Source organism: Rhinoderma darwinii, assembly GCF_050947455.1.
Source record: "Rhinoderma darwinii isolate aRhiDar2 chromosome 5 unlocalized genomic scaffold, aRhiDar2.hap1 SUPER_5_unloc_4, whole genome shotgun sequence".
In the NCBI taxonomy this organism is placed as follows: Eukaryota; Metazoa; Chordata; class Amphibia; order Anura; family Rhinodermatidae; genus Rhinoderma; species Rhinoderma darwinii.
Genome location: NW_027461798.1, coordinates 181324 through 199404, shown reverse-complemented (window position 1 = coordinate 199404; position 18081 = coordinate 181324). Strand labels below are relative to the sequence as shown.

Here is an 18081-nt window from a genome sequence, read left to right as displayed (position 1 = left end):
GTGGAGGAACACACAATATACTGTACAATCTAGAGAGCGATGGATCCCACGTGTAGACCAGTAATGATACAGAAGACACGAGGAGGAACACACAATATACTGTACAATCTAGAGAGCGATGGATCCCACGTGTAGACCAGTAATGATATAGAAGACACGTGGAGGAACACACAATATACTGTACAATCTAGAGAGCGATGGATCCCACGTGTAGACCAGTAATGATATAGAAGACACGTGGAGGAACATACAATATACTGTACAATCTATGGTTTCGTGTTCATAGAAGAGTTTTTTTTTTTTGGAGGGGGGGAGGGGTGGGGTGTTTTTTATTATAGTGCACACAAGCCAGGGACTGATCCCAACATAGACCCTAATGGTCCCGTACAGCTGCTTCCCTCGTTCTCTGGCCTCAGACGAGATGGGAGAATATTGTAATAATGAAGAGTCGTGGCCCAGGAGCACTACACCCATCATCTCCAGCTAGTACTTGTATGTAATCTACCACCGCTGTATCCTGGCCGTATGTGACATCACGAGGGCTAAACCACAGGCCCATTACAGATCAGCAGCCACGTTTATGATCGGACGCCTTCCACAGGTGAATTCCGCACATACAAGCTTTTCGCGGCCTTCCTATTACTGCAGCCATTTTATTATTGATCCTTCTTATATAATCCTCACCTTCTGAAGCCAACATTGCGTTACAGGAGACCACGTAGTACATACAAGATACAGTCGGTTGGAGACCGGCATCTACAGGGTTAAGTAACGCTATTAACCAATTATTATACGACAAGTCATACTGTTAGATAATCCAAGGAGCAGTAAAAGGGGGATTACGCTTTTAGCAAATAAATGGTTACTCTTTCTAGATCTCTGCTTGCTGTCTCTCAATTGAAAACGTTATTGTTCACTTACAAATGGGAAAAATAATGTGCCCTGATCATGTGACGGACACGCCGGTGCAGGACTGATTGTGGTTACAGGACAGGATTACATAGTTAAGGTTGAAAGAAGACCCAGGTCCAACCAGTCCAACCCATAATCCTACCGTGTTACTCCAGAGGAAGGTAAAACCCCCATGAGGTGGATGACTATTGCTTCATTAGGGGGAAAAAATTCTCCCCAACACCAAATCAGCCAATCAGAATAAACCCCTGAATCAACATCCCATCTCCAGAATCTAGTACTCATAACCTGTAATATTAATCAAGAAAGGCATCAACGCCCCTCCAGAACTTGTTCAAAGAATCAACCATCACAACATCCTGTGGCAGCGAGTTCCATAGTGTGACCGCTCTTACAGTAGAGGCTCCATAGTGTGACTGCTCTTACAGTAGAGGTTCCATAGTGTGACTGATCTTACAGTAGAGGTTCCATAGTGTGACTGCTCTTACAGTAGAGGTTCCATAGTGTGACTGATCTTACAGTAGAGGTTCTATAGTGTGACTGATCTTACAGTAGAGGTTCCATAGTGTGACTGATCTTACAGTAGAGGTTCCATAGTGTGACCGCTCTTACAGTAGAGGTTCCATAGTGTGACTGATCTTACAGTAGAGGCTCCATAGTGTGACTGCTCTTACAGTAGAGGTTCCATAGTGTGACTGCTCTTACAGTAGAGGCTCCATAGTGTGACTGCTCTTACAGTAGAGGCTCCATAGTGTGACCACTCTTACAGTAGAGGCTCCATAGTGTGACTGCTCTTACAGTAGAGGCTCCAGTGTGACTGCTCTTACAGTAGAGGCTCCATAGTGTGACTGCTCTTACAGTAGAGGTTCCATAGTGTGACCGATCTTACAGTAGAGGTTCCATAGTGTGACTGATCTTACAGTAGAGGTTCCATAGTGTGACCGATCTTACAGTAGAGGTTCCATAGTGTGACTGATCTTACAGTAGAGGCTCCATAGTGTGGCCGCTCTTACAGTAGAGGGTCCATAGTGTGACCGATCTTACAGTAGAGGTTCCATAGTGTGACTGATCTTACAGTAGAGGCTCCATAGTGTGACTGCTCTTACAGTAGAGGTTCCATAGTGTGACCGATCTTACAGTAGAGGTTCCATAGTGTGACTGATCTTATAGTAGAGAATCCCAATCTGTGACGATGGTAAAACATTTTTTGCTCTAGATGTAGGGGGTCGCCCCCTTGTCCAGGCCTAGGTGTAATAACATTAGGGGGTCGCCCTGTGTCCGGTCTGGTTATATATTTGGACATTGTAATTACGTCGCCCCTGAGCCGTCTTTTCTCTAAACTGAATAGCCCCGGGTTTAATCACCTTTCTTGGTCCTGCAATCTGCCCATTCCCTGATTTGCCTTGGTCGCCCTTTATTGCACCCATTCTAGTTCAGCCATATTTTTCAATCCACAGCCTGTCAAGTCAAAGGGTAAAATCTGCGCCTAAATCCACAAAAATCTGCATACAAGGAATGAGGATTTGCTTTAAAATCTGTGACGGAAATTATGTACAGGATGTGGACGGAGCCCAACAAGCCATGAACGTGCGCGTCCATCAGACGACCAGGACAGCTTTTTATCACTGGATGTAAACAACAAGGCTGGATTCACACATCGCATATTAATGAGGCAGGATTCACACATCACATATTAATAAGGCTGGATTCACACATCGCATATTAATGAGGCAGGATTCACACATCACATATTAATAAGGCAGGATTCACACATCACATATTAATAAGGCAGGATTCACACATCACATATTAATGAGGCAGGATTCACTCATCGCATATTAATGAGGCAGGAGTCACACATCACATATTAATAAGGCAGGATTCACTCATCACATATTAATAAGGCTGGATTCACACATCGCATATTAATAAGGCTGGATTCACACATCACATATTAATAAGGCAGGATTCACACATCGCATATTAATAAGGCTGGATTCACACATCACATATTAATAAGGCAGGATTCACACATCACATATTAATAAGGCAGGATTCACACATCGCATATTAATAAGGCAGGATTCACACATCACATATTAATAAGGCAGGATTCACACATTACATATTAATAAGGCAGGATTCACACATTACATATTAATAAGGCAGGATTCACACATCACATATTAATAAGGCTGGATTCACACATCACATATTAATAAGGCAGGAGTCACACATCACATATTAATAAGGCAGGATTCACACATTACATATTAATAAGGCAGGATTCACACATCACATATTAATAAGGCAGGATTCACACATTACATATTAATAAGGCAGGATTCACACATTACATATTAATAAGGCAGGATTCACACATTACATATTAATAAGGCAGGATTCACACATCACATATTAATAAGGCAGGAGTCACACATCGCATATTAATAAGGCAGGATTCACACATCACATATTAATAAGGCAGGATTCACACATCACATATTAATAAGGCAGGATTCACACATCACATATTAATAAGGCAGGATTCACAAATCACATATTAGTAAGGCAGGATTCACACATCGCATATTAATAAGGCTGGATTCACACATCACATATTAATAAGGCAGGATTCACACATTACATATTAATAAGGCAGGATTCACACATCACATATTAATAAGGCAGGATTCACACATTACATATTAATAAGGCAGGATTCACACATTACATATTAATAAGGCAGGATTCACAAATCACATATTAGTAAGGCAGGATTCACACATCACATATTAATAAGGCAGGATTCACAAATCACATATTAGTAAGGCAGGATTCACAAATCACATATTAGTAAGGCAGGATTCACACATCGCATATTAATGAGGCTGGATTCACACATCACATATTAATAAGGCAGGAGTCACACATCACATATTAATAAGGCTGGATTCACACATCACATATTAATAAGGCAGGATTCACACATCACATATTAATAAGGCAGGATTCACAAATCACATATTAGTAAGGCAGGATTCACACATCACATATTAATAAGGCAGGATTCACACATCACATATTAATAAGGCAGGATTCACACATCACATATTAATAAGGCAGGATTCACACATCACATATTAATAAGGCAGGATTCACACATCACATATTAATAAGGCAGGATTCACAAATCACATATTAGTAAGGCAGGATTCACACATCACATATTAATAAGGCAGGATTCACACATCGCATATTAATAAGGTAGGATTCACACATCGCATATTAATAAGGCAGGATTCACACATCACATATTAATAAGGCAGGAGTCACACATCACATATTAGTAAGGCAGGAGTCACACATCACATATTAATAAGGCAGGATTCACACATCACATATTAATAAGGCTGGATTCACACATCACATATTAATAAGGCTGGATTCACACATCGCATATTAATAAGGCTGGATTCACACATCACATATTAATAAGGCAGGATTCACACATCACATATTAATAAGGCAGGAGTCACACATCACATATTAATAAGGCTGGATTCACACATCACACATCAATAAGGCAGGATTCACACATCGCATATTAATAAGGCAGGAGTCACACATCACATATTAATAAGGCAGGAGTCACACATCACATATTAATAAGGCAGGATTCACACATCGCATATTAATAAGGCAGGAGTCACACATCACATATTAATAAGGCAGGAGTCACACATCACATATTAATAAGGCAGGATTCACACATCACATATTAATAAGGCAGGAGTCACACATCACATATTAATAAGGCAGGAGTCACACATCACATATTAATAAGGCTGGAGTCACACATCACATATTAATAAGGCTGGAGTCACACATCACATATTAATAAGGCAGGATTCACACATCACATATTAATAAGGCAGGATTCACACATCACATATTAATAAGGCAGGAGTCACACATCACATATTAATAAGGCAGGAGTCACACATCACATATTAATAAGGCAGGATTCACACATCGCATATTAATAAGGCTGGAGTCACACATCACATATTAATAAGGCAGGATTCACACATCGCATATTAATAAGGCAGGATTCACACATCGCATATTAATAAGGCAGGAGTCACACATCACATATTAATAAGGCTGGATTCACACATCACATATTAATAAGGCAGGATTCACACATCACACATTAATAAGGCAGGATTCACACATCGCATATTAATAAGGCAGGAGTCACACATCACATATTAATAAGGCAGGATTCACACATCACATATTAATAAGGCAGGAGTCACACATCACATATTAATAAGGCAGGATTCACACATTACATATTAATAAGGCAGGAGTCACACATCACATATTAATAAGGCAGGATTCACACATCGCATATTAATAAGGCAGGATTCACAAATCACATATTAGTAAGGCAGGAGTCACACATCACATATTAATAAGGCAGGAGTCACACATCACATATTAATAAGGCAGGATTCACACATCACATATTAATAAGGCAGGATTCACACATCACATATTAATAAGGCAGGATTCACACATCGCATATTAATAAGGCAGGATTCACACATCACATATTAATGAGGCAGGATTCACACATCGCATATTAATAAGGCAGGATTCACACATCGCATATTAATAAGGCAGGATTCACACATCGCATATTAATAAGGCAGGATTCACACATCACATATTAATAAGGCAGGATTCACACATCGCATATTAATAAGGCAGGAGTCACACATCACATAATAATAAGGCAGGAGTCACACATCACATATTAATAAGGCAGGATTCACACATCGCATATTAATAAGGCAGGAGTCACACATCACATAATAATAAGGCAGGAGTCACACATCACATATTAATAAGGCAGGATTCACACATCGCATATTAATAAGGCAGGATTCACACATCGCATATTAATAAGGCAGGAGTCACACATCACATATTAATAAGGCAGGAGTCACACATCACATATTAATAAGGCAGGAGTCACACATCACATAATAATAAGGCAGGAGTCACACATCACATATTAATAAGGCAGGATTCACACATCACATATTAATAAGGCAGGATTCACACATCACATATTAATAAGGCAGGATTCACACATCACATATTAATAAGGCAGGATTCACACATCGCATATTAATAAGGCAGGATTCACACATCACATATTAATGAGGCAGGATTCACACATCGCATATTAATAAGGCAGGATTCACACATCACATATTAATAAGGCAGGATTCACACATCGCATATTAATAAGGCAGGATTCACACATCACATATTAATAAGGCAGGAGTCACACATCGCATATTAATAAGGCAGGAGTCACACATCACATATTAATAAGGCAGGATTCACACATCACATATTAATAAGGCAGGATTCACACATCACATATTAATAAGGCAGGAGTCACACATCACATATTAATAAGGCTGGATTCACACATCACATATTAATAAGGCAGGAGTCACACATCACATATTAATAAGGCAGGATTCACACATCACATATTAATAAGGCAGGAGTCACACATCACACATCAATAAGGCAGGAGTCACACATCACATATTAATAAGGCTGGATTCACACATCACATATTAATAAGGCAGGAGTCACACATCGCATATTAATAAGGCAGGATTCACACATCACATATTAATAAGGCAGGAGTCACACATCACACATCAATAAGGCAGGATTCACACATCGCATATTAATAAGGCTGGATTCACACATCACATATTAATAAGGCAGGAGTCACACATCACATATTAATAAGGCAGGATTCACACATCACATATTAATAAGGCAGGAGTCACACATCACACATCAATAAGGCTGGATTCACACATCACATATTAATAAGGCTGGATTCACACATCACATATTAATAAGGCAGGATTCACACATCGCATATTAATAAGGCAGGATTCACACATCACATATTAATAAGGCAGGAGTCACACATCACACATCAATAAGGCAGGATTCACACATCGCATATTAATAAGGCTGGATTCACACATCACACATCAATAAGGCTGGATTCACACATCACACATCAATAAGGCAGGATTCACACATCACATATTTGTTGCAAATTTTTTAACCAAAGTCAGAAGTGGTTTCAAAAGGAATGGGAAAGATAAAAAGCAAGAAATGATCCTTCTCCTTCCTACTGGATCCACCTCTGGCTCAAAAATCTGCAACAAATACGCGATGTGTGAATCCAGCCGAAGGCCAATCCTCACGCAGATCTGACGTACAGAAAACTGGAAATCTGCGATCAAGGTGCAGATTTCTGACAAGGATTTCCCTTGAATTGCACATAGAATTGTTCTACCTGAAGTAAGAAGAGGGCGATCACACCCGCACAGGCTGCGTTACTATGAGTCCCCACACAAAGCAGCAGTCACCTCCTCTGAGGGATCACCTACCCCACCTCTAGTGTATACAGGTCATATAAGACATCAGAGTATATACAGCAGTCACCTCCTCTTCCCACCTCTAGTGTATACAGGTCATATAAGACAGAGTATATACACCGCCCTTACCTCAGACTCTCCTCCGAGGTTCCTCCTTGATCTCTCTTCTTTTTGGGCTCTGTCGGGAAATCAAAAGAAGCAGATCCACGATCCTCCTCTGCAGCAGCTGCCTCCCGTACGCAGTGTGAATCCCCCCGCTCTTCTGCGGCACACACCACTTCCTCTAATCTTTTTGCTAATAGAGGTGCGAGGCCCCCGGAGCCGAGCATGGCGAGGGCAGTAGTGTCATGGCAGTAGTGCAGAAATGCGGCGGTAATCTTTTGGTGAACAGACCGGTAGTGAGGGTTGCGCAGCAGATCCAGAAGCAGTTCCAGTCCCCCCAATTCCCGGACTCTGCGACGATTCAGGGCTTCGCGGCAGCACAGACAGAGCGATCTGACCAGGGGAAGGCACCGTGTAGGAGCCTCCAGCAACGCTGTGACTTCTGCTATAAGGAGCTGGATGGTGCCGGCATTGCCGAGTAGGGGCCGCAGAGCTCCCTGATTACAGAGATTGGAGAGCGTTGCCAGCGCAGCCTGCCGCACACTGGTTTTCACGTCCTCTGCACTTGTGAGTGTTACCAGGGTGGGGACCGCAAGGCTCAGCTGCTCCGCACAGTCCAGAGAACAGCCGCGACTCAGCTCACACACGGCTCGCACCGCAGCGCACACTAAATCCGGGTCTGGAGAGCTGAGCATCTGGACACAAGGAGCAAGACCGCCCTGGTCACAGACAGAGATTCTGTGTGCCGGAGAGTCCCCCAGGATACGGAGCGCTCGCAGACAGCTCTGCAGGCAGCCGCCATCTTGTGAACTTTGCAAAATTTGCACCAAAGTAGAAACTGCACCTAAAGACAGACAAATACGAAGTGTCAACAAGACGAAGCACAACCAGGAGACCTCTCAAAAAAAAGCCAGAAAGAAAATACAGTCAGTCAGAGAAAAGAAGAAACTTGTCCGGCCCCGCGGCGGCCTCGTCATATTCTGGAAGGTTTTGGAGTCTATTCTGAGGACACATTTATTGGAGGACAAGACATGTGGACCTTCATCTTTACTCCTTGTCCTCCTGGCCCGACTGTAAAATCCATCCTGTCCAGTAGGAGACATAACGGAGAAGTCCCACAAGGGTAAAATCATCCATCTAGTCACCGGGCACGAGCGGTGGGTGACGAGGGCTCAGTCAGGGGTTAGGGGCACGAGCGGGGACGGGCGGTGGGTGACGAGGGCTCAGTCAGGGGTTAGGGGCACGAGCGGGGACGGGCGGTGGGTGACGAGGGCTCAGTCAGGGGTTGAGGGCACGACAGCAAACAATGGTTTTATGGTCTTCCCTTTGTCCACAGGAGATTGTTTTGCTGAAACAGAGAAGGGCCTTCCCGAAAAACCGCACTGACAAACCCAGAAGCGAACAACCCCTCATATTATCACTCTGGGTTGCAGAATTTAAGAGGTTCTTCATCTAAAGTTTATTTAAAGACATAATAAAAAGGGACTTCTAAATATACTTGGGGCTTCAGAATAATTACTATGGACAGAGGTGTAACCCACCCAGACGACAGAGGTGTAACCCACCCAGACGACATCGGGCCCCCAGCAGTCACTTGTGATGTGGTTATCATTAGTAGAGCCGTCAGCTTATCCAGTCACCCCAAGGCCATAGACCATTGTATCACCTCCTGGAGGAAGCAGATAATCACTTCTCCGGCCCTTTGTGACGTTATGAGTAGTGAAATGACTTCATCAGTGAGGGTCTTATTCTTTATTACCCCCTCATAAAGAAACTAAAATATAGCCAGACGCCTTTAAGATTTCCCTTCCCTGCTACCTGGAAACTACCCGGGCACTACCAGGGGGCACTACCAGGGCACTAGTGCTGAACTAATCATTGACCCGTTGATGGTTTTTATGCTCCTGTTAGTAAGGAGCGCGGCTGAAATGACTGAACTCGGCAATAAGGGGGGTGCACATACTTATGGCCATAGAGAGGCGTGTACGAATAGACAGATTTAGGCATATAATGAATGAAACACCACGTAGATTTCGTGTTCTTAATTGCAGTCTTAAACCCTAAAAATCAAAAGGTCCACGGCAGAGCACGTGCCGCATCTCACCTGGTGCGCCGCTCACTCACCTGACTGGTGGATGAGAACGTTGTTTTGTGGGTCCAAAGCCAAGTTTCCGAGAGCACGAGACACCCTGTTCCATATGGAATCCACACACACAGACTGCAGAATGCAAACTGCAAAAGAACAGAATGGAAGAATTCAGATGCTGCGACTCTACAACGCCCACCAGTGTGGTGTCCCACTGAGGGCCGCTCTGCTCCATCACAGTAAGAGCTTTACACTTAAAACGATCCTTACAAGCACCAAACTGACTCATGCCGCCAAGAAGAGCCGCCACTCTTCTAGGACTGCACATCAAGCCCAATGGAGGCCCCCAGTCGGTGGTCCCCACTTGTGAGGAGTGTAGTTGAGGGCCAAGACGTGGCAGACATGGTCTGTGACGTCATAGCCCTCGATTACACTTGTAGCACCACCGGCCGGGTCACATGTGCAACCTTCACCCCATTATCCATCCTATACGGTACGTGGTTGTGCCCAAACACCAGCGATAGACTCTTTAGGAACGGAGGGGAGGGAGAGGACATCTTTATGTTCACTAAAACATTTATATATTTTCTAGAACGCAGTATAATGCGATGAATCAATTGAAGTTATAATCTCACGAAAATTAGGTATTTGCTTGAAAAAAAGAAAGACTTGAATAACTCGCAGATCCGATCGGGAGTTACTGCAGGTTTAGTATTTTGGCGACTATCTTAGTTGTGGCTGGAGTCTGCGGATGTCCGTCAGCACTCGCACGGTCCAGGTAATTGTGCTACACTTTATCTGAACCCTCATCATTTAGGACTACACGATAACAGTTCCCGTGAAGAATAGCGGATATATTTGGGTCCTGCTCTGTTCAGTCCCCGGGGTCTCTCCCGGACAGGTCTGTGGGAAGCGGACAGAAGAGCCATGTGGCCTAGGAGCACTTTCCCTGATAACGGCTTGTCTGCGATCAGTATCGTAGCCCAAAATAAGAACCCACTTACGAAGGGAAAGAAGGTTAAAGAAACAGGGACAAAACCAATAAAAAAAAAAACTTACCCAAAGCAGAAATCCCTCCAAGCTGCCGCACCTGAAACAAACAGCGAGAATCATATAGAGAAGCTACGTACATCTGATACTAAAGACAGCTCCCCATAATGTCTCGACCTGACTGTATGATGAAGACACAACCTCATCTCGTCAACGGACTGACTGTATGATGAAGACACAACCTCATCTCATCACCGGACTGACTGTACGATGAAGACACAACCTCATCCCATCACCTGACTGACTGTATGATGAAGACACAACCTCATACCATCACCTGACTGACTGTATGATGAAGACAAAACCTCATCCCATCACCTGACTGACTGTATGAAGAAGACACAACCTCATCCCATCACCTGACTGACTGTATGAAGAAGACACAACCTCATCCCATCACCTGACTGTATGAAGAAGACACAACCTCATCCCATCAGCTGACTGACTGTATGAAGAAGACACAACCTCATCCCATCACCTGACTGACTGTATGATGAAGACACAACCTCATCCCGTCACCGGACTGTATGATTAAGACACAACCTCATCTCGTCAACGGACTGACTGTATGAAGAAGACACAACCTCATACCATCACCTGACTGACTGTATGATGAAGACACAACCTCATACCATCACCTGACTGAATGTATGAAGAAGACAAAACCTCATCCCATCACCTGACTGACTGTATGAAGAAGACACAACCTCATCCCATCACCTGACTGTATGAAGAAGACACAACCTCATCCCATCAGCTGACTGACTGTATGAAGAAGACACAACCTCATCCCATCACCTGACTGACTGTATGATGAAGACACAACCTCATCCCGTCACCGGACTGTATGATTAAGACACAACCTCATCTCGTCACCGGACTGACCGTATGATGAAGACACAACCTCATCTCGTCACCAGACTGACTGTATGGTGAAGACACAACCTCATCCCATCACCGGACTGACTGTACGATGAAGACACAACCTCATCTCATCACCGGACTGACTGTACGATGAAAAAACAACTTCATCCCATCACCTGACTTTATAAAGAAGACACAACCTCATCTCATCACCTAACTGTATGATGAAGACACAACCTCATCCCATCACCTGACTGACTGTATGATGAAGACACAACCTCATCCCATCACCTGACTGTATGATGAAGACACAACCTCATCTCGTCACCGGACTGACTGTATGAAGAAGACACAACTCCATCTCATCACCTGACTGTATGATGAAGACACAACCTCATCCCATCACCTGACCGTATGATGAAGACACAACCTCATCCCATCACCTGACTGTATGATGAAGACACAACCTCATCCCATCACCTGACTGACTGTATGATGAAGACACAACCTCATCTCGTCACCGGACTGACTGTATGAAGAAGACACAACCTCATACCATCACCGGACTGACTGTATGATGAAGACACAACCTCATCCCATCACCTGACTGTATGATGAAGACACAACCTCATCCCATCACCTGACTGTATGATGAAGACACAACCTCATCCCATCACCTGACTGTATGATGAAGACACAACCTCATCCCATCCGCTGACTGTATGATGAAGACACAACCTCATCCCATCAGCTGACTGTATGATGAAGACACAACCTCATCCCATTACCTGACTGTATGATGAAGACACAACCCCATCTCATCACCGGACTGACTGTATGAAGAAGACACAACCTCATCCCATCACCGGACTGACTGTATGATGAAGACACAACCCCATCCCATCGCCTGACTGTACGATAAAGACACAACCTCATCTCATCACCTGACTGTATGATGAAGACACAACCTCATCCCATCACCTGACTGTATGATGAAGACACAACCTCATCTCATCACCTGACTGACTGTATGAAGAAGACACAACTTCATCCCATCACCTGACTGTATGAAGAAGACACAACCCCATCCCATCACCTGACTGACTGTATGATGAAGACACAACCTCATCCCATCACCTGACTGTATGAAGAAGACACAACCCCATCTCATCACCTGACTGACTGTATGATGAAGACACAACCTCATCCCGTCACCGGACTGTATGATGAAGACACAACCTCATCCCGTCACCGGACTATATGATGAAGACACAACCTCATCTCGTCACCGGACTGACTGTATGATGAAGACACAACCCCATCCCATCACCTGACTGACTGTATGAAGAAGACACAACCTCATCCCATCACCTGACTGTATGATGAAGACACAACCTCATCTCATCACCTGACTGACTGTATGAAGAAGACACAACCTCATCCCATCACCTGACTGTATAAAGAAGACACAACCGCATCTCATCACCTGACTGACTGTATGAAGAAGACACAACCTCATCTCATCACCTGACTGTATGATGAAGACACAACCTCATCCCATCACCTGACTGTATGAAGAAGACACAACCTCATCCCATCACCGGACTGACTGTATGATGAAGACACAACCCCATCCCATCACCTGACTGTATGATGAAGACACAACCTCATCCCATCACCTGACTATATGATGAAGACACAACCTCATCTCATCACCTGACTGACTGTATGAAGAAGACACAACTTCATTCCATCACCTGACTGTATGAAGAAGACACAACCTAATCCCATCGCCTGACTGACTGTATGATAAAGACACAACCTCATCCCATCACCTGACTGTATGATGAAGACACAACCTCATCCCATCACCTGACTGTATGAAGAAGACACAACCTCATCTCATCACCTGACTGTATGAAGAAGACACAACCTCATCTCATCACCTGACTGATTGTATGAAGAAGACACAACCTCATCCCATCACCGGACTGACTGTATGAAGAAGACACAACCTCATCCCATCACCGAACTGACTGTATGAAGAAGACACAACCTCATCCCATCACCGGACTGACTGTATGAAGAAGACACAACCTAATCCTATCACCGGACTGACTATGATAAAGATACAACCTCATCTCATCACCTTACTGACTGTATGAAGAAGACACAACCTCATCCCATCACCTGACTGTATGATGAAGACGCAACCTCATCCTATCACCTGACTGACTGTATGAAGAAGACACAACCTCATCCCATCACCTGACTGTATGATGAAGACACAACCTCATCTCATCACCTGACTGACTGTATGAAGAAGACACAACCTCATCCCATCACCGGACTGACTGTATGAAGAAGACACAACCTCATCTCATCACCTGACTGTATGAAGAAGACACAACCTCATCTCATCACCTGACTGTATGATGAAGACACAACCTCATCTCATCACCGGACTGTATGATGAATACACAACCTCATCTCATCACCTGACTGTATGATGAAGACACAACCTCATCTCATCACCTGACTGACTGTATGATGAAGACACAACCTCATCCCAAGACACAACCTCATCCCATCACCTGACTGACTGTATGATGAAGACACAACCTCATCTCATCACCTGACTGACTGTATGAAGAAGACACAACCTCATCCCATCACCTGACTGTATGATGAATACACAACCTCATCTCATCACCTGACTGTATGATGAAGACACAACCTCATCTCATCACCTGACTGACTGTATGATGAAGACACAACCTCATCCCAAGACACAACCTCATCCCATCACCTGACTGTATAAAGAAGACACAACCTCATCCCATTACCTGACTGTATAAAGAAGACACAACCACATCTCATCACCTGACTGTATGATGAAGACACAACCTCATCCCACCACCTGACTGTATGATGAAGACACAACCTCATCCCACCACCTGACTGTATGATGAAGACACAACCTCATCCCATCACCTGACTGACTGTATGATGAAGACACAACCTCATCCCATCACCTGACTGTATGATGAAGACAACCTCATCTCATCACCTGACTGTATGAAGAAGACACAACCTCATCCCATCGCCTGACTGACTGCATGATAAAGACACAACCTCATCCCATCACCTGACTGTATGAAGAAGACACAATCTCATCCCATCACCGGACTGACTGTATGAAGAAGACACAACCTCATCCCATCACCTGACTGACTGTATGAAGAAGACACAACTTCATCCCATCACCGGACTGACTGTATGAAGAAGACACAACTTCATCCCATCACCGGACTGACTGTATAATGAATACACAACCTCATCTCATCACCGGACTGTATTATGAAAACACAACCTCATCCCATCACCTGACTGACTGTATGAAGAAGACACAACCTCATCTCATCACCTGTCTGACTGTATGATGAAGACACAACCTCATCTCATCACCTGACTGTATGAAGAAGACACAACCTCATCCCATCACCTGACTGACTGTATGAAGAAGACACAACTTCATCCCATCACCGGACTGACTGTATAATGAATACACAACCTCATCTCATCACCGGACTGTATTATGAAAACACAACCTCATCCCATCACCTGACTGACTGTATGAAGAAGACACAACCTCATCCCATCACCGGACTGACTGTATGAAGACACAACCTCATCTCATCACCTGTCTGACTGTATGATGAAGACACAACCTCATCTCATCACCTGACTGACTGTATGAAGAAGACACAACCTCATCCCATCACCTGACTGACTGTATGAAGAAGACACAACCTCATGCCATCACCTGACTGACTGTATGAAGAAGACACAACCTCATCCCATCACCTGACTGTATGAAGAAGACACAACCTCATCTCATCACCGGACTGTATGATGAAGACACAACCTCATCTCATCACCTGACTGACTGTATGATGAAGACACAACCCCATCCCATCACCTGACTGTATGATGAAGACACAACCTCATCCCATCACCGGACTGTATGATGAAGACACAACCTCATCCCATCACCGGACTGACTGTATGAAGAAGACACAACCTCATCCCATCACCTGACTGACTGTATGAAGAAGACACAACTTCATCCCATCACCGGACTGACTGTATGAAGAAGACACAACTTCATCCCATCACCGGACTGACTGTATAATGAATACACAACCTCATCTCATCACCGGACTGTATTATGAAAACACAACCTCATCCCATCACCTGACTGACTGTATGAAGAAGACACAACCTCATCCCATCACCGGACTGACTGTATGAAGACACAACCTCATCTCATCACCTGTCTGACTGTATGATGAAGACACAACCTCATCTCATCACCTGACTGACTGTATGAAGAAGACACAACCTCATCCCATCACCTGACTGACTGTATGAAGAAGACACAACCTCATCCCATCACCTGACTGTATGAAGAAGACACAACCTCATCTCATCACCGGACTGTATGATGAAGACACAACCTCATCTCATCACCTGACTGTATGAAGAAGACACAACCTCATCCCATCACCTGACTGTATGAAGAAGACACAACCTCATCTCATCACCTGACTGTATGAAGAAGACACAACCTCATCTCATCACCGGACTGTATGATGAAGACACAACCTCATCCCATCACCTGACTGTATGATGAAGACACAACCTCATCCCATCACCGGACTGTATGATGAAGACACAACCTCATCCCATCACCTGACTGTATGATGAAGACACAACCTCATCCCATCACCTGACTGTATGATGAAGACACAACCTCATCCCATCACCTGACTGACTGTATGATGAAGACACAACCTCATCCCATCACCTGACTGTATGATGAAGACACAACCTCATCCCATCACCTGACTGTATGATGAAGACACAACCTCATCCCATCACCTGACTGTATGATGAAGACACAACCTCATCCCATCACCTGACTGTATGATGAAGACACAACCTCATCCCATCACCTGACTGTATGATGAAGACACAACCTCATCCCATCACCTGACTGTATGATGAAGACACAACCTCATCCCATCACCTGACTGTATGATGAAGACACAACCTCATCTCATCACCTGACTGTATGATGAAGACACAACCTCATCCCATCACCTGACTGTATGAAGAAGACACAACCTCATCCCATCACCTGACTGTATGATGAAGACACAACCTCATCCCATCACCGGACTGTATGACGAAGACACAACCCCATATTTCAGCAGGGGAGGGGCCACCACTGATAAAGGCGCTAGCCAACCAATGAATGGCAGCAATGGGCGTGTCTCACCTGGGAACGGCTGCCCGCCTCTGTGCAGCTATTGGCCAGAAGACTGAGCGCGAGCTCCAGGTTCCGTCGAGAGTTTCCGAGAACTGCAGCCCGCGCGGGATCCGTGAGCAGCGCAAGGAGAAGAGCGAGCCCGCCCCGCCTCCGGAACAGACCGGCCCCCCCCGCCCGGGACACATGGCGGCTCCGCAGTTCACTGAGCGCCCTCCCCAGACCGGCTGGGTCCTCCGCCGCTGCCGATAGGCGAGATAGACAGGAAGAGAGTGACGAGCAGGACATCAGTACGAACACCGGAACCGAGCCAAGGAAAGAGAGCGCGCACGCGCGATATCGCCCATCAACGCCAAGCATGCCGGAACTTGTAGTTTCTGAAAAGCGGAAATAAGAGCCTGGTGTGACGTATAGTGAAGTGACTGGGCCGTAGATCCGGGGGCTGTACTGGTTGTTTATGGCGTTACCATATGACTTCCTGTTCAATGGGGATGGGATCGTTTGTGACCAGTCTTCATTCTAGACGGACCGTACCTAAAAAGGTGAGAAATAGCCTGTTCTAGGCGAGTCACGTCTTCCTATCCAAGTGAAGGACCCCTAGTGGTCAGGTCCGGTAATAACTGGTCAGTCTCTATGTGAGAGCTATTTACATACAGTGAGAGGACCCCTAGTGGTCAGGTCTGGTAATAACAGGTCAGTCTCTATGTGAGAGCTATTTCCATACAGTGAGAGGTCCCCTATATACCCCCAGTGGTCAGGTCTAGTAATAACTGGTCAGTCTCTATGTGAGAGCTATTTACATACAGTGAGGACCCCTATATACCCCTAGTGGTCAGGTCTGGTAATAACAGGTCAGTCTCTATGTGAGAGCTATTTCCATACAGTGAGAGGTCCCCTATATACCCCTAGTGGTCAGGTCTGGTAATAACAGGTCAGTCTCTATGTGAGAGCTATTTACATACAGTGAGAGGACCCCTATATACCCCTAGTGGTCAGGTCTGGTAATAACAGGTCAGTCTCTATGTGAGAGCTATTTCCATACAGTGAGAGGACCCCTATATACCCTTAGTGGTCAGGTCTGGTAATAACTGGTCAGTTTCTATGTGAGAGATATTTCCATACAGTGAGGACCCCTATATACCCCTAGTGGTCAGGTCTGGTAATAACCGGTCAGTCTCTATGTGACAGCTATTAACATACAGTGAGAGGACCCCTATATACCCCTAGTGGTCAGGTCCTGT

General features: G+C 44.7%; 1 protein-coding gene across 1 annotated transcript in view; it reads right to left on the bottom strand.

Moving 5' to 3' along the window:
• LOC142692702 (armadillo repeat-containing protein 5-like) overlaps nt 1–17286 on the bottom strand; it is a 31280-nt gene extending 13994 nt beyond the window's left edge. The window contains exons 1-4 of the mRNA XM_075847601.1: nt 16853–17286; nt 10654–10684; nt 9633–9740; nt 7536–8352 (exon numbers count right to left, since the gene is read on the bottom strand). Coding sequence (XP_075703716.1) covers nt 7536–8352; nt 9633–9740; nt 10654–10684; nt 16853–17200 — 1304 coding nt within the window. The 5' untranslated portion in view covers nt 17201–17286. The remainder of the gene's footprint in view (nt 1–7535; nt 8353–9632; nt 9741–10653; nt 10685–16852) is intronic.
• Nucleotides 17287–18081: the final 795 nt, after the last annotated feature.